At 45.3% G+C, this 25,641-nt stretch overlaps 1 protein-coding gene across 2 annotated transcripts in view; it reads left to right on the top strand.

The window, feature by feature from the left end:
• Positions 1 to 25,641, top strand: part of tenm1 (teneurin transmembrane protein 1) — a 149,346-nt gene that overhangs the window by 57,998 nt on the left and 65,707 nt on the right. For both annotated transcript variants that reach the window (XM_078101485.1, XM_078101484.1), the window contains exons 5-7: positions 263 to 501; positions 14,169 to 14,342; positions 23,967 to 24,169. In XM_078101485.1, the coding sequence (XP_077957611.1) occupies positions 263 to 501; positions 14,169 to 14,342; positions 23,967 to 24,169 (616 nt within the window). The remainder of the gene's footprint in view (positions 1 to 262; positions 502 to 14,168; positions 14,343 to 23,966; positions 24,170 to 25,641) is intronic.

The raw sequence follows: 25,641 nt of genomic DNA on the forward strand, positions 1-25,641 counted from the left end.
TCACATATTTTCTATTTCAATTATTTACACATTTATTGTATTATATATGGTTTTACAAAGCACACATTTGACATAAGTACTTCTATTGTTCTCTCACTTTATGTTTGGAGGCCTATTTGTATTCAAAATAGAACACAAACAATTATTTCTCCCCGGGATCAATAAAGTATTTCTAACATGATTTACAGGCGTACCAGCAGTAATTTAAGGAGGAGCGGATTATCGAACAGTCATTCAATTCCCTCTTTTGTTTCTGCTGCAGACACTTCCTGTTCAAGCAGGGCTCCGGATCATCGGCTCTCCTGTCGGGGGCGGGCCAGGGTTACCCGCTGACCTCTGGGACGGTGTACTCGCCTCCGCCCAGGCCGCTCCCGCGGAGCAGCGTGACCAGACCGCTGTTCACCTTCAACAAGCCTCACCGCTGCTGCAACTGGAAGTGCACGGCCCTGTCGGCGTCCCTGCTCACGCTCACGCTGGCCCTGCTGCTCACCTACGTCATCGGTGAGTCACGCTGAGCACGCCGCCCGCGTGGAAGCCGCTCCGGGAGATTTGTCTTTTTTGTTTGCTGTGATTTAATTTAAATAAATATATGTTTGGCTGGAGGGGGCAGTGGAGGTCAGGCAAGACACTTCCTAATGAATTAAAAAAAAGAATACGGAAACAATTTTTTATCGATTCAAATGCGATGTGCGATGCTTTAAAAGGGTGAAAGTATGCAGAATGGAAAAAAACACAGTGAGTAGGAGAGAGGATCGATAGGGATCAAAGCGGGACTTCTGAAAATGTTCTACTACTACTTACTCTAAAGGAGTTGGCTTTAAACACAGCGGGCTACGTATTCTAAATGTGATCCTCTGTAGGAATGTCTGAATTTTAAATGAGCTATCGAGGACTGCAGCGCACCAAACCATTATTCACTGATGAATACACACGTCCAGGAAGTACAAACTCATTCATTGTTTTTCTGTCTGGCTCGCACTCTTACATACACAGGCACGTATCTGTTCTCGTTTTTTGTGTATTTTTCATTTGGGTGATGCTTGGGAAACGTGTCAACAGGGGAATCTGGAAAGAAAATTTCCCCCCAAAAAAGTCAAATGAAAAACAAATCATGCAGCCCGGTGCCGAATGGTGGTGTCACGGATGTCCCATACACCAGCCACAGTTTTTTGTTATTTATAAATAAATATACACAGCATAAATTGTACATATATTTGAATAAATATAATTTAATTGAGTAACTCTTTTGGATCTTTACATTCAAGAAAGCGGTGGTGTTCATTGATCGCTTCCAATTGCAACTCCCTCTTCACGGCCAACCTCACCACACCGCCACGTATCCCAACCCTCCACCCAGCCGGTTCATTCCTCTCCCAGGCCGGTGCTCAAGGTCACGGCGGAGCAGGCGGGGGGGGGCTGGGGGAGGTGGGGGATTGAATTAATCACACTGGAACACACATCACAGACAGACATCACACACACGCACACTGGCGAATTCATGCAGATTAATCCCCGGGCTGAACCGCGCGCTTCCATTAATGTCCCGGCCCCGGTAATTAGTGCGTTAGTGAGGAGTGTGAGTGATGACTCGGGGACGACATCACCTTTTAATTGGTGTCACGGTCCACTCCTGCCTGGCAATGATCGATCTCCGTGTTGACGTCGCCAAGACATATGGGATGTATAAATACGGATGAAAAGTTATCCCTTTACATGAAAAAGATCCACATAGCGAGATTAAAGTGGCCGTGGCCTTAATGTCTTTGTGTGAGGGGACAGGTTGAGACGCAGGCTACCAGATGATTAGGTCCCCTCATTACGTAATGGCTGTGTCATTTTAACGAATTCATTAACAGACACTCACAAGAGGGAAAAGAAACTCCCCCAGTGGTTTTGCTCTTTTTCATCTTCATCAAATAACAGCCATGCTGATTTTTATTGATTTTGTCTCTCATTAAATCATGTTCGTATTGAATATTAATTTGCATCATCATAGTCATTATAACAAGAAACAGAATTGATTATCTTAAGCAGTGTTGGAAATATGATAATGAGTCATCCTTTATTCCAAATATAATCAGCTCCTGCAGGTTATTCTGGTTAATTTGGACATAATTAATATAGTTTCCCTCTGAGTAAGTTTCTCTATATAACTATACATGTTATTTTTTATTTTATATTTATTATTCATATATATCATTTTTCATGTATATGATGTACCTCGGTCGAGCACAGCTGAGACCAATAGTCAATGACTTGATTTGACCGTCAACAGAAAAAATATACCAAATATCCCTTCATTTCTAGTTGCTCAGTTATGACGATACTTTTCTTTATTGTATGTCATCATAAAGTAAATATTTTAAGGGTTTTGTTGACACAACAGAAATAAGCATATTCTTCTACATTTAAAGAATTTGATTATTGGATTAATCTCAAAAATTATAGCTGGATTGACAGACAAAGTCGCTAGTATTTTCATTTACAGCCGTAACTTTTGAGTAAGTAACTTTTTGTGTGTTTTTTATAAGCAGGAAACCGCGGAAACCTCCGCCCGAAATAAGACACGTGCAACATTAAAAAAATGATATTTTCCCTTTGCAGTCGTGCCAAGCTGGAGCCCGGCGCTTCACAATGTCAGAGATGCTTCTCGTCCTCCTCCGAGAAAATCATGGCAGAGCAGCTGTTATATTTGGCTTATTCTTCTTCTCTTCTCATGACGCTCAGCCAAACTTTGCACATTTCACCGCACTCGTTCGTGGCTCAGCGTGCAACGGCGTAAGTTTGAGGTCGTAGTCACAATAAACACATCTGACGTTGATGATTTCCAGCAAAAAAAAAAAAAATTATTATTTAGCCCGTTCGGCACCCATCTCAGATCACCAGAGGTCCTGCAGTTACATGTTCATTAACTTGGTGGCAAACTAACCCGGCAAATGATGAGGCAACAATATTATGTCTCAAATTGAGGTTTTCCAATTAGCACAATAATAGGGGGATGCGTGATTGTAGAGATTATGCCGTGCCTAAGTGATTGCAGCGCACTGTATGCCGCCTGTTGTGATTAGCTAAGGCAGGCCTCCTCACTGTCTTTACTGCCCTCTTTCCTCTCCTTCCATACCCCCCCGGTGCTCCCAGGCCAACGAATGGCTTTGTTAATTTGTTTATCTCCCAACGTGCCCCTCCCTCCTGCAGTCGTGGCTTGTTATTAAGCACAACCCGGCCATCAGATATGAGCAGCAGGCATTATGATTGCGAACGGGGCATTTAAGGAGAGATAGAGGACAGATTAAGATTGCATCTGTAATCTTGAAGAATATTGCTACTGACAAACTCTTCCAGTAAGTCGTTTTACTATTTCAAGCCTCATTTGAGTTCTGCCTCCACAAAACAAAACCACACAAACAACCTACCTACCAAGTTGTCAATAAAAATAAGCTAATTAGAGTATTTCCTGCATTAATGAATGTCATGCTGTTTTAAACAGTTACGGCCCTGGGTTGCTGAATCAAATATGAGGAGAGGGTGGAATATGTCAGTTGTGAAAGATAATCATCTCCATGGCAACAGGGAGAAGCTGTAGAGAAGCATGCACAAAAAGATGTATTAAAATTAGCAAGTCAGAAGCAACCTGCAATCAAATAATCAGCCCTCAATCACATTTCACTTGCACACAGTGACACATTGTACACATCTCATTTATTTAAAATATTTGATTTGCAGCAATAAAGACACAGGAAGGACATGGGGTAGGGCCGGATGCAAGTCAATGGCATAATATTGGAATAGAGAGATGAACCGTAGATGCAGGGAGATGTTCATGTTTGTGGACAGTGTACACTTAAAGCTAAGATCTTCTTTATAGCTCTGTTGTGTAATACGTGCTGCTTCGGGGGTCCTGGCAGTTCCATAAAGAGCTAAATGAGTCATTAGTGGCTTTAAGTTCATTACTTTCACGCTATTTCTTTCAGTAAATCTGCTTTCACAGTTTAATGGCAATTCAAAGCATCTGCCCTAAAAGTTAGCCATTATTCACAGGGGGTCAAACCGAGTGCACCCAGCGACTGAACGCACAAGCAAAAAAAAAAGAGTGGGTGTGTTGTGTACTACGTTCATTAGTACTGCAATAATGATCGTTTCCACTATCGATAAATCCAAAGATTGTTTTGGTTCCTCGCAGCCTCGGGTGATGCCTTCAAATGTCTTGTTGTGATTCGACTAACAGTCAAAATCCAAAGCTACTGAGAAAGAGAAAACAGCACACCGGAAGGTGCTGCAGCAAATATTTGGCTTTTTTGCTCACAGAATTACACAAACAATTGTATTTGTTTTCTGTCAACCCACTAATTTATTATTCAGTCAATTTGCATCAGATTGAATGTTTATGAAATGTGTCGGCTACAATAACCCTGAAACAGTTTGGTCCAATAGAACAACTGAATTGATCCATGGACGAAGGATCAACCATGTTTATTTGTAAAGCTAGAAATGTCAAATGAGATTTTTAAACGTGACGATTTATTGACGTAGGTCATTGTAAATTAAACGGCTTTTGGTTTTGCTCCGTTGGTTGGACAAAACAAGGAACAGTGAAGATTCATCGTTGCATTGACGTTGAGGGAATTTATTTTCCTTCTTACAGATTTTATATTTTATCATTTAATCAAAAAACGGATTAATTATGAATCTTAAATAACAGACTATGTGCATGGTGGCTTGAAGTGAATAACAGTACTTAAGTCGCTCCCTCTTGGTCTGGATTTCTCCTCCAAATGTCCTGTTCAGCCTGGTGTGTCTCAAGGCACAGGGCTGATTATAGCTTCTAATGAATTAAGTGCTTGTTCTATTCCATGGTGTTGACCAAGCCGGCTGACAAGTTGAATAATTACAACTGGGATCTCAGTATGGCAACCATACATTATGCCAAAGAGACATTTACAGAGACACGCACATTCATATGACGATAAGGATCTGTGGAGACCGAGGAGCATTATTATTAGACACAATTCTTTCTTTTTTTTGTGTTTTAGCCCTTCATGTCCCAGAAACACTGAAAGAACAACTAAACTATAAGGCCTCATTGAATTCAGCGCTTATAGACAATCAACAACAAGATCCAGACAGAAAGAAAACCACTAAAATACTAAAGACAAGGCAGCAAGAAAAGCTAATATTGCAAACATATTATGCAAAATAAAATCCAAAAAGCCACGTGCAGCTGTTGTATCATTTTTGTGGGACCACAGACAGCACAGGTGAGGGGAAACGTAATCATCTTTGCCTTGTTCATTGCTGCATCTTCCAACAGTCACACAAAAGGTCGTGGTGGTTGTTGGTATCTTTGTGTAACCGATCAAACTGCACCTGTGGGCTATTGGTGATCTATGTTAAACGAATCGTGTCAATCATTAACCACCTTGTGAGGTGGATCAATCAGTCATGTTTGAATTAAAATAATTTGGGAAAATGTTGCCTTAGACATAAAGAAAGCAGTGAGGAGAAAAACATGGTTTTGGTAGTAACGTTCCTATTTGTATTAATCTCAAAAGTGACGGTTAATTTCATTCTGCGAGTATATTAGTGGAATGGCAGAAAGCTGTAGGTGGCCATCAAAATACTATTTGCTAAAATTGTTAGTTTTCTTCTTTCCAGGTTTATGGAAAATATTGTACTACATAATTAGCAACACATTTGAAGGTGTTCAGCTTGCGTTAGCAGCTCGTTCTGTTGGCTGTGGACATGTGTTTAGATTGGGAATTTGTCTACTTATGAGATCCAGACAGAAAGTCCATTAAGCCGTTTTAGAAAGAAAAATAAAGAGGGCACGCAAAACTAACAATTCACTTTTAATTACTTATAAATAGAGCCAAGGAAGGCCTTCTAATTGTGAATCCAAATTGGTAGATTACGCAAAGCGATGATGTTATTAGATGGTATGTCCACCTTTTAATGCAGTTGATATTTTACTATGGAACACAATAAGCCTCCATGCGGTCTCAGAAATGCTTGAGCTACTGTCAAAAGAAGCCTTTAACAGATTTCGACTCATATGAGAGACACAAGTATACTTTGACTCACCCCCGAAGGAAAAGCACACCTTTGAACATTAAAGTTATTGACGGATGGCTTCCATTTAGCCGCTGCAGTTTGAGGGACCTGCTACTGTGCACGCTGAATGACTGTCATGGCTTCCTGGGAAGAGATCGAAGCCGCCATTATTGTTGCTGTCAGTAACCTCTACTCTCGTCTAGAATGGAAAAGGCCTAACGGCTTGGTGGGAATTGAACAAAAATATATGCATCACTAGAGTATTCGGATTGTTTTGTAAGGACAGTAAGCAGCACCCTTGATCCGCCGATTAGAAAAAAAACAATCACTGTGTACATGATATTGGATTGAGGGAGCTGTTGTCTCTACGTAGTGGCGGCTGCCGTTGTGGTTTAACCGCAAGGCTTACTGTAGACTAATCTGTTTTGTCTCACAGTAAATATTGTCGTATTCCCCAACCTTACTGGAAGGCCTGAGGGAACATGGGCTGCGTTGGTCGGAGGCTGGTGGGTTCCCCGTAACCGGCGAGCTGTGTCCATCTCAAGCACCAGAGCTCCCGTTGCAGTGTTTCAGTAAACACACACCTCCTTAAGAATACAGGTGGGAAAAAACATGCTTTTCCCTTTTTTCATTCTTTCAGTTTAATTCCCAACGGTAAATCGAGACTTGGTGGCTGCAACCATTTCATCTAAAGAATAGCAATAGTAAATCCTCTTATCAAACTCAATTTTCACGAGTTTCCGATTCAGTCCGTATGAGCAAAGTAATTAAGTAAGTGTAGAAAACCAAAAGACGGGAGGTCCGGGTAACAAAGGAGCAAAGCCTTTTTCTGAACAAAGCCTTGTGGAAGAAAAGACACGTCCAAAAGAAAAGGATAGTCCCAAGTCTGCAGTAAATTGGAAAAGCCGAAATGTGCTGATTCACTCTGCTGAAGATCTGCCACTTTTATTCAGTCAGAGTGGTGCCCCGAGTGCAATCAGACAGCACAGTCTGCAGGCCATCGCACACATACTGTACTTTGTGATGGCTGCTCTGAGTGGGAAGAAATGCTTCACAAGATTTCAAACATTTAGAGACATCAGTTCCTGAAGCAATAGGTAGGCGGTAAAAAGCACGATATAATGAATGCAAAAGTGTGGAAACTACCTGGCTGAGATGATAATAAACCTCAGCGGACTGAACAGAATTGCAGTCCGGTTTGCTGGCAGGTGATGGGCAGGAGGCCATAGATTGAGGTAAAGCCAGAAGGGCGAATCCGGTTTCGGCACAAAGCCGCTGAGGTGTCGAGTCGGGCCCGTCATGATGAAACGTTACCGTCTCCCCGAGGAAGCTTTCTGCAACGGGCGGCCGTCTGTTCGCCCGGGATCAGCAGCAATCGTCTTCATTGTGCAGTTCTGTCAAGGACGGCAACTGGCAACCAATTATCTACTCAGCGGGGCTGAGAGGGTAAGATTGGCTGCTATAACTTGTTTCCAGTAGGGTCTGGAAGCTGTAAGCCTTCCTGTGAGGAGGGCACTGGTTTAAAAAAAACAAACCTGTCACACACACACACATGTGGGTTTGGCACACGGCGACTCAATCACAGCACACTCGTGCATATGTGTTGGTTTTAAGGTAGTGTATGTATGTGATTATTATTTTCACGTTCTCATGGAATGAAGGAATTAGAAATAAAAAAAAGATTTCGCTATTGTACCACCAGGTTATTAAAATCATATTTTTTCCCTCTAACTGTGATGCGTAACCAGCAACACATTTGTGTTGCTTCAGAATTTTTTCTCTTCACTTTCTATTCATAGAAGCCTTTTTCCTGATCTTGTTTACTGTAAACTAGGGTGTTGCTCAGTGTTCTTGCTGAAAAGAAAAAATACATATTTTTGGGTACAGAAATTTATGCTGAGAGAAATCAGAAGAAACTAAACAAATATAACAACCAAACAAAAGGGAAAAAAGTGACCCTTTCATGCGTGTGTATTGAACCAAAGTGTGTGTTTGTGTAAGCGCGTGCGCGCGCACATGAAAGTGCATAGCTACCTTTGTGATTGGGACCTTTTGTGTGCTTACGTGTGTGTGTGTGTGTGTGTGTATGTGTGCGTGTGCGTCCTCCTCACCCCCCTCGGCTTCTTTCAGCCGGCCGCTTCATGCCTCATTGGGGTCGGTATTGATTGGTCCAGATCCCCTTTGTTTTCACTCCTCTATTTCGGTCGTCTGATTCAGCCCTAAGAAACCCGCTGGCCTTTGCTAAAACTGCCCTAACAGCTGCAGGACCCTTTGGTAAAATTGCTTTAAATGACCAGACAGACTGCGGTCAGAAAGCTCTGAATAGCGAGAGAGCGCTTTTGGTAAAATGTCTCCAAAAGGTCAGCGAGGCTGCAGCGAAAATAGCCTCAATTGCGCCGATAGTTCAGCGCGCAAGTGCGCGCTCTCAGACGTGTACACGTGGACACGCTCAGGAACTTTTCATCCCTCGGCCTCCCCACGACTTTCACGCAAATGCAGCGACAGGCGCGGACGCATGGAGAGCCGGCACATTGGAGGGGGGGCGTCCAACATGGCGCCGCTCCCCCCCCCCTCCTCCGGTGTAACAGTATTCAGTCTGTTGCAACATGAGTCAGGAGAAGTGAGACAGCGAGTGGGAGAGAGGTGGTTGGGGTGGGGGGGCTGACAGGAAAGGGGGAGAAGGCGTGATTAGAATTGAAGGAACAACAAAGAGACGCAAGGAGCGGATATGTGTACTCGTTGCACCGTCGCTATACCGTGACTTACTAGGTGACGGCGAGTTTTGCTGGTAAATAAACACCCGGCCACACGGCAAATCACATCATTGGAGAAGTGTGACGCCACCTCCGCTCTGCCTTTATCCCTCCGTTTGTCATTTCCTCCTTCCTTTTCTTACTGCTTTTTTCTTAATCCAAACAAGTACTTCCAGTTCCAGATTAGCAAGGTCACACTGACGATGCAGCCCACACACACACACACACACACACACACACACATTTGAACTCAAGCAAAAGACTTTGCTCTTAAACAGTGATGACATTAGTAGCTTTCAAGGGGTTTGTGGATATGACGAACAAATCCACTTGGCTGTCGGGGGGGGGGGGGGGACATGCTCTCTCAGTCTCCACTTTAACGCCGACTTAGACACCGATTTGTTTTGTTGTCTCTGAAGTCCCTCTCCTTCGCTCACCTTCACACTTGTTTGCCCCCTTTTGACTCTTCTCCTCCCTTTTTTGGACTACCCTGCGTCCCCCCCCACCCCCCGCTCTCTTCTTTCTCCCGTCCCTCAGAAGTCGTGGCTTAGCTAGAGGCTGACACAGCCATGCAGAACCCGGGGTGAGAAATTGCTTTCACTGTACGCGCTAAAGTGCGTGGTAAAGTCGAATGACTGATGCTCTGGAAAGTGTTTGGTGGTCAGATGGAATACAGTTGACGGGTTCTCTATGGGCGCCGGCCAAGAGGTCCACCCAGCCGGGGTGTGTTTCCGCTTGTGCGAGGGTATTGATAAATCATTTTTAACCAACTGCAGTGCTACCTTGGCTGTGATAGCTATCGATAAGACAGTATATCCACAGTCGATCACACCCATTGTGCCCCGCAGCCCGACAAACACCAGATAACGGCATGTATAGTGTAACGTAGGCATTTCACAGGAATGCACACACACACACACACAGAACAACACCACAATTTTCTCGGTCCCCTCCTTTTTCTTTCCTTCTCCTTCCCCGAGTGTGAAACCTAATCATCACTGGTGCCCGCAATCACTTCTATCTAATCTGGAGAGACACACACACACACACACCAATGCCCGACACCAACAATAGTGGCAGCAACTGCAAGCTACTATTATTTTTGCTTCCACTCAATGAAAAGTCTGCTACGTAGGAACCATGCCTATCTGAAGCAAGCAATGCTAAGAATCCCTATGCTCAGGGTCGACATTTATAGCAATAAAAATTACACAAAAGGACACGGGTGGCATCCCAACGCCTTTTGCATCCCAGCTGTTCAAAAAGAAGAGGCGCAAAGGAGAGGTCCTTTCCCACCAGCTTGGATTCGTCTGTTCTCTCATTTCTCTCCGTGGTAGTTTGAGTCAGCCTGCAAGAAGCTACATCAAGGCCCCCCCCCCCCCCCCCCCCCTTCTCTCTCGACTACTTCTCCACCTCGGCGGGGAAGCCGGCAGCCAGCGAGGGGCTCAGCAACAGAGCCCCCACCCTCCCTCTCTCACAGCTGTGCAGTCCTTTTACGTCTGGCAGTCGTCTCACTGTCACACTGATCAATGATTCATGCGCGCGAGAGCTGCGGCCCGTTAGCTCGCCGCACTGCTGCTCGCTGTCGCCATTGCGCCGCCGCCGCTGCTGCTGCCCTTATAATGACTGGACTCGCTCGGAGTCTCTCTCTCGCTCTCGCTCTCTCCAGCTTCTGATTGCTGTGCGTGTTTTTTGCAGGAGTGCCGGAGAGAAAGATGGACACTAGAGAGGGATGGATAGACAGATGGGGATTGGGGGGTGAAAGTTAAAGCGTGTCCTCTTATGAGCGCGTTTATGTAATTTTTTTCGTGGCCTTGCAAAGGTTTAAAAAAAATTCTAGAATTCTTTAAAGCATGAAGTGATCGGCTGATTCTTTATGTATTTTTTGCAACTGTACATTTCAATGTTAGATTGTTCTTTTAATGATGTTGACAATGTGACAGCCAAGTCATTACTGCTGGTCCCCTGTCCCACTTCACCTGGACTAGTTGGACCCTCTTCCCTTCCTGTCAGTTTCTATACAATCAGCAATATACATTTTTTTCCAAAACAAGAAAACGTAGAAAACCTTTCCTGTACGCTGCCTCCGCTGCCATGTTATCATCATCAGTTTGAATTATCTTTATTTATTTCTGAAAAATCCTGTGCTACTCGTTCCATATACAAAGGCTGAATCTGTCCATGGTTCTATATTTGAACCTTTTATCCAACCGAAGGGACGCTAACGCACAAAATGCAACTCACCAGCATTTTCAACAACAATATCTCTCATGACAACAGTGACTCAATCTCAAACTCAGTCTTTGCATTCCACCTGGAAAAAGTAAGTAAAAAGACCTTGGAAGACCTTGAATTCTATTCAATATTTCTGTTAACGAATGTTCTTTCTTCGGTTAAGAACGAACCTTCACCTTCAGCAGATGCTCATCTTTTGTACTCTATTCAAGCCGTCACCTCCAGCGATTGAGGGAGACTCTTGGTTGTCCTTGCCGGTCGCTCCTTAACGTCCCAGTTTTGAAAGTCCCCGAATTAACTTGGTTCAAGTGACGAAAAAAACAAACATCCCATCTCTACTCTTAATATTGCCGTGAGGACGTCGGCCCCTCAAAATCACAAGAGCCGACACACACAAACTTGCGCTCTCAACCACCACCCTCTTCTCATCCTGCTACCAGGTCCTTGACTCTCCTCGCCTCAGTGCGTGTGTGTGTGTGTGTGTGTGTGTTCGTGCTCTGTGGCCCTAGATGCTAAGTGTTCAAGCAAAAGGTCAACAGCCATGGAAGAAGAGAGCGCGAGAGAGAAGCTGATGAGCAGGAGCGGGATGAGGAGGGTCTGAGGGGCTGCTGAGGAGGGCTGGAGTGGTGAGGAGGAGAAGCGAGGACCGTCGTCGCCGAGTCATTACAGGAGTGGCTAACACTTACGCTAACGTAGGCGCCGGGTGGAGAGGGGGGGGGGGGTATAGGGGGCGGGGGGCACTGGAGAAAAGCAATCCATTTGAGAGGAAATAATCAGAGGATGGAGCACGAGGGAGCGAATGGCGGAAATTCTAAACGTATCGTTTCTGGAATAAGTTCTGATGAGGTTGTTTCACTCCACCGCGTAATTTAATGCAGGCAAACTGCGGTGGAGCGCACAACCCTACATTTGTAGGTGCGGCACAATATTTCATGTTTAATTATCGCCGTCCTGCGTAAGCCTGAGAGGAGATTATGCGTTCGGTCGCCTCGGGCATGCGTGAGTGTGTCTGTCCGCCGCTAATCCCACATACTACTGGTCCCATCAGCATAATATTTCCTTTGCCTTCGTTTATAACTCGAGGACCTCTCGTGGCTGCGGCGATTCATTAGATCGACTCCCCATTCCCCTTTAAACTCTACTGAAGGATCAACAACTCGACAAGCGAGCTCTACGGATTAGGAATGTTCACGCCTACGTTGGCCTATAGTGTTCCTTTCTAAAATATATACTTTGGCATGCTTGCCTTTTATTTAATGGTGGACAGCAGGAAAAGGGGGGCGACAGATCGAGAGGACGAGGGGTTGGATTGGAACCGCTGCAGTAAGGGCTCATGAGAACAAAACAAGCCCATCATTATCGATCAATTTCCATCCGCACACGGATGTAATCTTGGCTCAAGTTCACCGCGTTCGCTCATTTGCAGACACACCTGGCGGAGATCAGCGCCGCGAGGATCACAGTGTTCTCGTCCTAATGGAAGAGAGGCGATAACGGAATGAGGTCTGAAGGGAATCTCCGTGGGATTGTCTCTAAAGCTCCTATCAGCGTACACAAAATGGGATTCATCGTCAGCATGTTTTTATCTGGGCCTTTCTCTCCACCTTCTCCCACCAGTCCCTGGTACTGGTACGACAGCACCAGACAACCAGAAGGGACTTTGCTGGAGACTAAACTAAATCGAATATTCAATCCCCCCTCACCCCCCCTCCCCTTTCAACGGAATGAGTTATGACAACTACTTTCACATGTGCTAATAAGAACCAACACCCTTGCCACACCCACGCACATGAAAGGGAAATGAGAAAACTACAGTGACGGGGAAATCAAATAGAAAGGAAAAACCTCCCGGTGATGTGGGGAATCTGCCCGTGTCCGTGTGGTGCTTCGCCACAGGCTCACAGTTCAATTAGTTTGCACTAAATGATGCAGGGCGTCTCCCTCGCGGTCAGTCAGTGAGAGAGGACCGCAGCTCATGGGCGAGTCAGGGGTCAAAGTGTGATGATTCGGGGCCAAATTGGCTTCCACTCTCTGAGCTCGTCATAGATTTACTTTCTCTTCCTTTTGTCTGTGCTTCTGCAACATGAAGTAACTGCAAACTGGCTTTGAACTATCCGGTGTTTTAATTAGGTGTTCTTCAGTCAGGCGGCCACGAGCGAAGGTGCGAGCGCCGTACCTGCGCGACCAAAGTTCGGTCACGCCATTTTAATTGCCATTATAGCGCGAGCGTCGGCATGGGCGTGTCAAGTGCTTTTTTTGTGGGGGGGGGTGTCAGCAATCAGCAGACAGCCGGGATGTTTGAAGTCTTTAGAAGTTCCTTACCTTGATCTGCATTCAACCGCCGTCCTCCGACTGCCACCAGCACATGGCAACTTTGTGATTTGAGGCTTCGCTCTTTGTTTGATGCTCCGAATGTGTCAGAGGAGAGAAAAACCCGCAATGATTTATTGCATTTGCCTTGTTCCCTTTCGCTTCGCCAAAGGGCCGTTTACTTATCCGATTCTTTAAAGCGAAAAGCGAAAGCGGCGCATGAACGGAACCCGGTGATTGTTCAGAGGGAAGGTGAATGTTTTACCAAACATTTTATTGACAGCCTTGCAGGGCGCTAATTAATTTCCTTAATGGCCAGGTGTAAGTAGTTTTTTATTTAACGGCATGCCGAATTGTTGTCCCTGTAAACAGTTTTATGAGTGGGAGGGGAAATCCAGTATCCTCCCCTCCTCCCATACGCTTTGTTGTTTAAAAGGCCCATATGGATCGTGAATCGGCAGCAGCTTTCAAAGCATCATTAGTCATGCATAAAAGAGTGTGTTAGCGCTTTAATGCCAGCCCTGGGCTCCAGCTCTGAAGATCTGCCTTAATTGCCCGCCGCTGCCGCGTTTTGTGTCAGCTTACGCGTGTGTGCGTGCGTGCGGGTCCACTGGATGCAAATGTGTTAGGGGTTTGTATGTGTGTGTTCTTTGTGTGTTTACTAATTGTCCACCATTGAGCGCATAAAGTGCAGCGAAAAGTGTGAACTTTGAAGCAGGTAGGGACGCACCTCTTTGGGTGCCTGGAATAAAGCTATTTTCTCCCTGTTTCTTCCTCTCCCTCTGCCTGTGTTTGCATGTCTTTGTGCGTATGTGTGCGTAGCGGTCCACCTGTTAGGTCTGACCTGGCATCTGCGGCACGGCGAGAGCCAGCTGTATGAGAACGGCCTGAGCTCGGCCGACCATCAGCAGGAGGACCGCAGCAAGAGCAGGCCCACCAGCTCCATTCACCTGCTGGACACACTCAACCCGGAGAACACACACGCCGGCGACAAAGGTGAGCTGACACACACACGATCATGATAACAGATGTCCTCTACAGTCATTTTCACTTTTGTATATTATGTCTATCGAATGAACACTTAGCGTGGCCCCTTTTAGTTTATTTATTGGACATTTTAAAAGCAATTAGTCAAATGTGCAGGCTGTTGTATAATGCAGACTAAGGACTAAAATGTTAGGATAATTACAATTTATTTTCGGGAGATTAGTAAATCAAGACGCAAGTTACCATGGTAACCCATACCTCGACTTTAACAAGGTGCTGGTCAGGATGGTTTTTACATTTTGACACGAGCTACCTTTACTGCTTCATTAAAATCTGAGGTCATATTTTTTCCCGTCTCAGGGGAAACTTCACTGACTTTACACATCAAAGTTTGTTTACTGGTATTGGGGAGCACAGCTGCATATGTGAAAATAGTCGTTATAAACAGGTTTGTGGCTGAGTCTGATAAGTCCTGCTAAGGCTAAACCTGAAGAATAGATAAAAACAACAAGAATCCCATCACTGCTTGACGCTAGCAGCTCGAGGCTGCAATATTAGCCACAATTAGCATTACATGACCCATCTCTGACATCATTATTCACTGTTAAGTGCCAGGTTTTAAAAAAAGGGATGAATGACGGGCATAAAAAAAGCTGATAACTTCTGCTGCATCAGTTCATCTCTTAACTTCAACTCGCAGTGCTCTAGAAGTTAAAACTATTTAAATCAGCATGTTGGTTGACATTGAACCACAAATAACTTTGAACCTGTAGCCTAATGTGCAGCCTGCAGCCAGCATATTCGGTTTAAAACAGTATTTACATCTAAAGGATGCAGGTATGTCACTTAAACAGCACAATACAACTCATAGTTACTTTTCTCTCATTAGTGACTTGGTGTTTGGGAATGCCAACATTGGTAAATGGAATGTTCCTCACCATGTCGGCTTAGGGTTTACGAACCAAAACTCCCATCCGGTAGCCATTGTGAGAGCTTGAGCGGTACAGCGCATCTCTAGTTGGTTCTGAGCTCACCTCTGCTCCACAACATGCTGCCGAGTTCTTTAGTTTGGATTCTGCTGTAACATGTATGTATTATAATATTTGAGCGATGGACGTGATATTGTTGCCTGTGATTGGATGTCATGAGTACTGGATGTCAAAGGTCTGCATTCCAAAGTCATGAAAGGCACCTCAAGTGGCCTGGTCTGCTTACATTAGCGATTAACTAAACAGGCTCTGTTTTGTGAGTTACTTCAATTAAATGCAACACAGACACACAAACAGAGGATTTCTCAAATACATACACGTGAAATCAGGTCACAGAGTTTTCCTTAGAATATTCAGCTCATTGTACTTCTGTTTCTCTCATTTCTGCAAACTTAATTTAATAGAAATTCTCAACGGACGCCACCGTTTCTGCTACAGAATTTAATGGGAGCACAATTATTGAAATAGAGGGATGACTCCAAAATACTCTTGAAATGTAATAAGCGTATTTAGCCAATATGACTGGGATATGTTGAGACTATATATCCATTGGCATGGATTCCATTCAGCCTTTTTGCGTCAGAACTCCGGCTTGCATACATAACGCACACAACTGGCACGATGAAAGTTCCCGATACGATAGATAGAGAGACATCAGTCGCAAGATCAGCCTTGAGCTGATTACTCCTTTGTCATAAAGGCTACGTAATTGGTTAATCATGTTGCCTCTTAGCCCGTATGTGACTGCAATCGCCTTCCTCCACTCGGGCCTCCTCTCAACTAGCCCGAGGAATTACTGACAGCAATTTAACCCCATGACATGTGACATTAATTGTGAGTGTTCCGGGTCATGAAGTCAGGCAGGACAAGGCAACCTTCACGCTTAGTCTGGCCCTGATGGGTATTACTTGGGATGCCGTTGGAGCCCATGTTCAGCACTTATGTGGAGAATGTGCAAGCCAAACTGCAGCCCGCTGCAATTTAGGCAACCTGGGACATCCCTAAAGCAACTATTCTTGATGAATCCTCACATTCCCAAGGATTAACGATCTCATCAGTAGCTAAATCCTCCGATAGAGCGCGCAGGGTTCACAGGAATTTACTTCCGAGTGCTGCGTCACAACAAATCCATTGTTTCAACTCCTATTGCTCTACGTGCCGGATGGAGGCCGGGAAATCAAAATGGGCAAAGCTAAGCTGTTGCAGCGGCAGGCTCGGATTAATAACATTGGCGCGGTGGAGGGGGGTCCCCGGACGGAGGAGGGCCAGAGAGATTAGAGATTAGGCTGTAATCCAGTGTGGCAGATTATCACGCTCATCCTGCTGTAGCCGTCACCTCTCACACCAAGGGAGCACACAATCCCCTAGATTACACAGCCAAGAATGGTGAGGGGAGGCTGCGGGTGATGGAGATGATGAACAACAACTAGACACTGCGGGGAAGAGGAGGGGGAGGGCGATGGGAGGAGAGAAGAATGATTGATGGGTACCAATCTTTTTGAGGGATGTTAGGGATATCCATCAAAATCCATCTCGCTTGTGACGATAATGGCTGCCATTAAAATATTTTTATAATTTCTTCATCAAAGAACTTTTTCTGTGACTCTAATCTACAAAACAAAGACACCGCATCATAAATATAGCTGAGGAGACTGATTGGAGGATAGTTATCAGTTCCTGCTTGTTTTGAGATAAACTGATGACATAGTGGGGATTAGATAAAACAAGCTCACGAGAATGGTTGGAAGGTAGTAATCTGCTCGCATCCCTGTTTGGTGTGTATTTTTAGTGTTGTTGTCTATTTGATGTCGACATACCCGAACGCACCTCAGGAGGAGCCTGCGGCACATCGCTGGATGCTAATTGACACATCGCGCCATCCGCGCGTGGCTTGTGGTTCGTCGGGGCGCGCACGCTCGCTGCGTTTTATGTTCTCGGCGCCACCGTTCCTGCCGTTTCACAGATCACCAGGAGCCCCTTCTCAGCCCTCCACACATAAAAGCCTCTCTAATTAGTGCTACATTAATTGCCACTCACCCCATGATAATCAACCTCAGGCTGATGTGCGTGCACTCCATCTTTCCCCTCTCCTTTCTTTCTGTTTCCTTGTCTTGACATGCATGCATATACGAGCGCACGCACACACACACACACACACACACACACACACGCAGAAAGAGAGAGAGAGAGAGAGAGAAATTCCTCCGGTGCAGATGAAAGCAGAAGTGCCCAGAGAATACATTTCCTGTCAGTGGATTCCCTGCCTTAATGAAGCACATTGAAGTTTGAGAATGATATTTCAGTCAACGCGGGCCGCCCGATGTATTAATGATACGAAGTGATACAAACTGACATACAGTAGAGCGGCGCATTGCCTCATTATAATGTGAGGATGATGAAATGTTGTTGAGCCCGCAGAACACCGTCTGAGGCCTCCGCGATGACACGTAAAACAAAAGACAAAAAGGGAGTCGGCGTCGAGTTATGGTTCTCGCTCCATCCGGCGGTGTGGTCGGAAACGCTGCTCAGATAGATGGCATGTGACACAGACAGAGAGGAGGGCTCCCTAAAGACCACATCAATATTCCAGGCTGGGTGCAGAGAGGGTGGAGGGGGAGGGTGGGGGGGGGGGGGGGTGTTTGTGTGTGTGTGCGTGTGTACTAGAGTGTGCATAATCGTATGCGTGCATGTGGGAAAAGGAGCCTTGTCTGTGGGGGAGATGAGTGGACGTGCCTGTGATGGACGGGTCCCTGTTACACCGCTCTCATTGATTTTTCTCACGCTGGGATGCAGTCTCAGGATGTAACACACACACTGTACTCGCCCACATGCACAGAGACACACACAGGGAAGTGTAGATCACTTAGTGACCCCCCCCCCCCTTCTCCCCCCCCCCCCCCCCTCCTCCACGCTGCAGCGTCTGAAGTGGAGAAAGCCTAACAGCGGCAGCGTCTCGGCCCGTCACTCAGCGCGCGGCCGGAGAAATTCGACATTACTTTGCCGACGCAGAGGTCTTTGTAGCGCTCGCTCTTAATATTTGAGAGAAGCAGACGACGTCTTGGGGCTCTGATATCAAAGGCAAAAAGCAACTGGTGGCTTATGTAACATATGATGAGCATAAACTATAAGAAAAAATGCAATGGTAATATCTCACGGGGGCCCCTTCATCACCGTTATCACCATTACGTCTGTGTACTCATTTGATGTTCTTCACTTTACTCTCTGTGGCCTTCCTTTTAACTGCAATATAAAAGTACAGCATCATAGACGTTTTTAGTGCAGAATAATACATTTATTGTGCCATAAATTATGAAGGTAGATACATTTACATTTATTTGATAATGTATTTAATACAATTTGGCAGACAGTGGATTCCACACGTCCAACAAGTGCCCACAACTGTTTCCACTGTTGCTGAGGCTTTTCTTTCTGTTTCCTCAAACACTTAATGCTTAACGTTTCTTCGAAAGTGAGTCAATCATGGCTTCGCAGTTACACGGGGGAAAACAGAATATAAGGTTTTTCATAATATCTGATAAAAATTTGATTTAGGGCCGAGTTGATAAATTAAGTTTTTGTGTTTGTTGGCCGTCTGACCATAATAATGAGGGTTTTTACAGCTTCTGGCTCAGACTAAACGCTGTGTTCTGGTCTGTTGCTTAAGGAAAGCTTTTCAATTCCACTTCCACAGATTTTGGTGTTGAGAGGTTGGTCCAAAGGATTCATCACATTCATCCCATCCCACATTAATTGGTCTGCAAGGCTTTCTGCATCCTCTTCATCCAAGGTGCAAACTATTCACCAGGTTTAGTGAGCTTTCATTTTACAAATTGAGTTGATAATAAACTGATAAATAACTTAATGTAAACCATTTTATACATTTATCAAAAGTCTTGTAGAGTTTTTTTCTATAAATACTGGATACCTCGGAGCGTTTAAAAGTGAATCAATCCAAGAGCGAATATTTCCTCTGTAATAAAAAGTGCTCACAGGTCATCGTGACCACTTTAAATCTTCACCTTGTAATTCAAAAGTTACCTTGTTCTCCCCACTAAAAAGTGCAAAAAGGAAATGACAAAATAAGATTGTGCTCTGATCTGTACCCATATATAACTCACAGCATGAATCCCCCCCGGGCTTCAGCCCAAGCAATAGAAAGAAGAAGGAAAAACGCAAGTGTCTTCTCCGTATGTCATTTCATGCAACACATATTACAGGTGTAACCATATAAGTGCACTCAGAGTAGCACGGAGGGAATGAGTGTGTGAACAGGCAGCCCTGTCTGTCACAGAGACAGCCTGAGGCCCTGATCGGGGAAGGTGAGGACGAGAGAGTAATGGAAGGCCCCGAGGCCAAGAGCATTATCTTCTCCTGACTCTGACTGACACTCATTAGGCTGCACAGTGGAGAGAGGAGGCTGAAAGCTTATTAAACCAACTGCTCAAAAAGCCCTTAATTGAATCCGAGTAATTATAGAGACCTTGCCCATTGTGATATTTTTATTCATCCTGCGGCAAACTCAATCTCTCTCGCATTTGGAACACTATTAATGTTGTCCCGATGTGTGTGTGAAAAACGACACACACAAGCCGAACGCTTCGATATCGACTGGCTCGCATGCACACGTTGCGCGCGCGCACACACACACACACACACACACACACACATAGTTGTTACCATCCCCCCAAGAGGCGTCCCGCCACTAAGACCCGCCTGCACTTTTAGTCTGCTCTCGCTTCATTTGAATCTGAGGGATAATAACATTAATTGCAAGGACAGTTTAGTTCCTTTGAAAATAGATTACAGGTGTAATTGTTTTACCGGAATAACCCGCAGGAAAGAGAAATTAATTAGACCGTGTGTCCCAAGGCCTAATGTAGCTCATCTCTCTTGCTGGCCTGGCGCACACATCCACACACACTAAATCAACCCCTCAAAACAGCCAGAGACGGACAAAAGACGGACTTTTCGGGCTCTTTCACGGCCAACCCGTTCGGTTCGGTTGAAATAAACTGTGTTTTCCCGGTTGGTATTTGTCCGTTTTGGCTGGTGTGAAAGCAAACAGACCAGATGTGATGGCATGTATGTGACGTTTGCATGTTTTGAAAAGCTTAGCTCCTCATACATTTGCTGAGGAAGCAAGCTCACTGAACTGATTTGTATTTAAGGACATCTTTAAAAGCATGTTGTCACGGTTTATGTTCTTGATTAGTAACTTAAAAGCTGTCAGACTCAAGGTCATTAAAAAGTGTGCCAGAGCCATTGCGAGCGTTCCTTGACGCGTTTGCAAATGGGGCTTTTGCCAACCCCGCTTCTACTTTATTATACAAGGGCTTAGTGTGTATATATATATATATATATATATATATATATATATATATATACACGTCAGAAGCATAACTCCCCATGTGGGAAGTGACTATGAAGGATGAAAAAACTCCATCCAATCAAGCGCTGCTTTGCACTCGGTATCATTTCCCATTTGCTCCTTTTGGTTTGTTTGTAAAATGTCAGTGTGAAGAGAAACCGGGCCCAACGGAAACGCAACAATGCGTAATGTTTTTCCCCTTGGTGCGACTCAAATAAAGAAAACCACCGATGTGGTTCCCACACTTTGCATGATGGGAATACAGCCATTGTCATCGGTCAAGGGATCCACTGTATACTTCAATAGGGAGGGCTGTTACTGGCTGTTTGAGGACGGGCTTGTCCTGTTTTTGTGAATAACATGAATATGAGAAGGTGTGCACCGGTTGGCATTGAGTGCATTGTTCATACTTCAGTGTACAATAAATAGGCTAAAGTAATTAAAGTAAGTAGACTAGAGTAATTAAAGATGCTGCATAAAGCTTTCAATGTTTTATTTGTTTATTATAAGAAGACATTGTCGATTTTTTAATTTATTATCAAGCACAATGATAGGCTGAATAAGGGAACTCTTTTCTTTGGTTGACTGAATTAAATCCCTTCAGTACGAAGACGGTAGTTTGGCATCAGAAACGGAAAAGGTGGAGACTGTCTAAAACGCTCCTAATCCAAAGGCCCTGTGGTGTAGGAACCTTTCAGGTGTGTGTAGGAGGATTAATTGCAATATGTGCGTTATGTTCACACACTAAAGAATAATTGGCTGAGGCAGAATGGTTACTGTATAGAATGTGGGTTCTAAGCAGACCAGCCCACTGATCCTCTATCGTTTCCATCAAGGCCGCGCAGGACTTGATGGCAGACATGAATAACACTTTCATTGCCGCTTTACACAATCTTATTTTGAAATCAACAGTAATTCATCTCGCCTCTAAGAACTCGCTGCCAACTAATGATGAAACCCACAAGAGATTCATTCATTTATTATTTTCTCTGTGAGTCACCCACCGCAAATTAAGATGTTTCCAGCATCCTTTCGGTTATTAGAGCCACAAGACATCAAGGTGTGAAGGAACATCACCTCACATGTCGGCTTGTTTGTGAGCTTGTGTTGCCTTTTGCCTGCCGAGGAGAATCAAACAATCTGGTGTTTTTGAAAGAGGGCTTCGTAAGAATGGACTATGGTGGAGCACGTGGGTTGACAGCAGCTAATCTGAGCGGCCGGCTTGCTCTGAAGAAGCCTCCGGCACCCCGGGGTTTGTGGGGAACTCCCCCCAAAATGGCCCGATTTGTATGTTCTTTTCTTCTTGAGCTGCAGTGTTGTGCTTCAGGGAGAAAGAGAGCGAGAGAGAGGTTTTTAATCCTTCTTTCTTGCATCAGCAGCTGTAACTTGACGCCACCTCCTCTTGGAGATGCTCCTCTCGCCTCATCCCTTTACAGCCCCCCCCCCCACCTTCTGTCTCTGACATCCAGCCACCCGTCCTCGTGGCTGACCCCGAGCGCCTCGTTCTGTCACCGCGTTGCGTCACACTGTGAGAGGCGCTGTACGGTCATTAGCATCAGAGGGACGTGGCGGCTCATCTGCCCGCCAGCCTCCCAGCCGGCCTGCTCGTCAAGCCGCCCGCCAGAGTTCTGCCAACTGTCAGGCCCTATTCACGTCCCATTCATCTATCGCTGAATAAAAGGGCTGCTCTCCTTCTTGCTGGCCTTTTAACAAAAAAAAAACAATTATAGGCAGCATTAGCTATAAAAAGGAACAGACTGCAGAGATAGCGAGCACGAACGCTGCGTTTATTCGGTTGGCTCGATGTTTTAGCTGGGGGACCATTTAGGCCGCCCGCGGGACACCTGTCTCTTGTCTCCCTTTCACCGCAAACCATTTTGAACTCCCTTTCTGTGCTCGCTCCGGTCTCATGTTTCCCTCGCTTTGTCTTTTCCGCAGCTCGGTGAAGTTCAATCAATTGACAAATTAATCAATTGACTTTGTTACTATCCAAAGGCGCCGCAGACAGAAGATGAGAAGAAGAATCAAATGCTTCGCCTCTGATTAGCATGATGTTTTTGTTAAAGTTAGAAGTGAGGAAGGGTTTAAGGAGGATCCAGCCATGTCAGTGGCTCTGGTTTTGGGAGAATGTTAACGCGGAAAATGGAGCAGAATGTTGACAGCAGCAGTGTGCTAATATATTCACCGTGAATCTGCTAACATTCTGCTATTTAGCAGTTGGAATTTCACCGCCATTTAGGCTCTTAGTGCGTTAGCAATATCATCTTTCCTTTTTAACAATGAATGCAAAGTGCCATTCAGGCCGATGGGGATTGCCATCATTTGTCACCAAGTATTTGTTGAAAAACAAAAAAAATTTGGATTCCCAAAGTTATTAAAACACATCCTGAGGGAGAATTTATAACACGTTTATGTCTGCCTGTCTGCGTGACAGCACATGTGATGTATGTACGCCGGCGGGCCTGTGGGTGGGCACGGGGGCTCTCTGTAATGGAGCATCGCAGGCCGAGAGCAGGCAGCCTCCTCCATGAATCTGCCCCTAACTGTTCTTTTGCCTTTTTGTGGCCGTAACGATCGACTCCCCCTCCGTCACCGTATTTTCTCCATCTTAGTTTAAAAGCAGAGATATATCTCTCCATAAAGGGGCCCCGACACAAAGAGGGCCGGAGAGCCTCGCCCCGCTCCCCCTGCACAAAAGACTGCGGGCCCCGAGTTGGGTTGATAAAGGCTTATGGAGAGGAGCTGATGGCCAGGGGACTGTTGGAAAGGCCCATTCTCTCCGCACACAAAGACATGCTCCCACTCAGGACGCTATCTCCGCCGCTGTTTGTGAACGCCGCTCATGTCCTCGCCCTCCTCGATTTCTCGTCATCCACCTCTCTGTCTTTCTCCTTTTCACACCCGCGCGCGCACGCACACACACGCAGACACACACAAACTCTTCCTTTCTTGTTAGAGGATGCTAATATAGCACACGACAAAGCCCCAGTAGACAGCTCCCAGACAAAACGTTTCCTTTCTAAAGCAGTTCATCTTCATGCAGAGCCGATCCGGAGGATTGCCAAAGCAGGATGTTTCTTTCACGCCGGTCACTCATTCAGTGTCTCTTTTATTAGCAGACCCTGAGGTTTTTGAAACCTCGCAGGTTGGTTATTAATTGCTCCCTTTGGTACCGAGCAGAGCTCGCCGTCTTACCTGACTGATCTGTCGAATGGGACCGAACGATATCAACAAAGGGTGTTTTTCTCTTGTCTTGTTTTGTTCCTCCCCGCGCAGAGAAATGGGTGCGAGGCCGGGCCATCGACCGCGGCGAGGTGGACGTCGGCACCCAGCAGAGCCAGGCCATCCCGCCGGGACTCTTTTGGAGGTTTCACATGAACGTGCACCATCCGACCTACATCAAGTTCAACCTGTCCCTCTCGCACAACGCGCTGATCGGGGTGTACGGACGCAGGAACATACCGCCCACGCACACCCAGGTAGAGAGCGGCTCCTGTTGCAGCATGCTGTTTGCCAAGTTTTGCTGAAATGCCGCGCGCCACATCCACACCAGTGCACCGTTTGCTGTCTGCCCTTTTGTTCACGCCGGGGCTGTTTTTTAAGTAAGCTGACTACACTCTGCCCTCCCAAAGACAAATGCGCACATTCCATATGCTGGTTGGGTAAATTATAGAGACATTGTCTTTTGAATAATTACTTAATTCAAGCAAAGACAAATCTATTCCTTTCTAAACGAATGCATTTTCATCTGTCCTTACATAGTGTCTCTCTGGCATTCTCATCGACATTCCTGCTCCGAAGCCCTCTCAACGCAGGCCCAATTTCTACCAATACGGAGACAGCAGCGTGTCACTTCTGATTGGCCGGTTTCTTTCCAGTCATGTTGAATTGGCTGTAATTGTACAAGTAGGACTTACAAATCACTGATTTTAAATAATTTAGTACAGTTCAAAAATTCATAGTCACTGGCCTTAGCTAGCCTCTCAAGCTCAGGGATTACATCAGCACTCGGGTGCAGGTCAGCGCGGCGCTGAAGTGAGACCGTGACCTTCAGTGATTGCTGCTCTTCAGCAGTAGGTTCATGGTATTGTGGTTCAAGCTTTTACATCCAGTTCAGTTCAAAACCAGGCCCACAGTAACAGTGTTTGTATGGTAATTACTGTGGCAGACCAATAACCTTATGATTGTTTCTGTGGTGGCTGTGTTTTAACCAGGAGGAAAGTACGGTGCACTCTGACTAAGCTCTGGAGCAGGTCAGTGAGCGTTAGAGATTTAAGTTCAGTCAGAAAATGTGGTATTTAAAAAGTATATTGTCAAAGGTAGCTAGCTCACAAATATGATTCCATAACCGCATTTGGGCTCAGACAGGTCAGGGCTTGTGTAGCAGTAGGAAGTAAGAAAGACAACTTCCTTTCCGCTCTGGCCCGGTTTGTGATCACCAATTTGGTATTACAGCCAATCTCACAACAGGGGTGTCAATAAACAGTATGTAGTTTCATTTTGTTGATTAGATCAACGTTTGAGTGGAGCAGGAATTACTGTCTGCCTGTTGAACATGTAGCATTTATTCGCTGTTGGCAAATCCATATAATATACAGTACTTATTCTGTCCAGTGAAACAGAATATTTAGAAAAGAGAAGGATTTAATGGTGAGTTTGACTGTATAAGAGCACAGGGTAAAACATTACTGGAAAACTGAGCAAAGTCATCCCACTTTGCGTACCGTTTTCCTGAGGTTGATGAATTAACCTCAAAATGTTAATGTTTGTCAACATTTTGAGGGTTAATTCATCTGTATCTCTGCAGTGGTAACATCGAATCACAATACTCTGTCTAATGGAACCAATCGCTTCTGAATCGAAAGAAGAAGACGACTTCGCCTTTTTCCCCGCGTGGACGCGGGTCGTTCTTGCGATTTCGCCCCTTTTCGTCAACTCCGTGTCGACGAAA

Source organism: Gasterosteus aculeatus, chromosome 4, assembly GCF_964276395.1.
Source record: "Gasterosteus aculeatus chromosome 4, fGasAcu3.hap1.1, whole genome shotgun sequence".
Lineage (NCBI taxonomy): Eukaryota > Metazoa > Chordata > Actinopteri > Perciformes > Gasterosteidae > Gasterosteus > Gasterosteus aculeatus.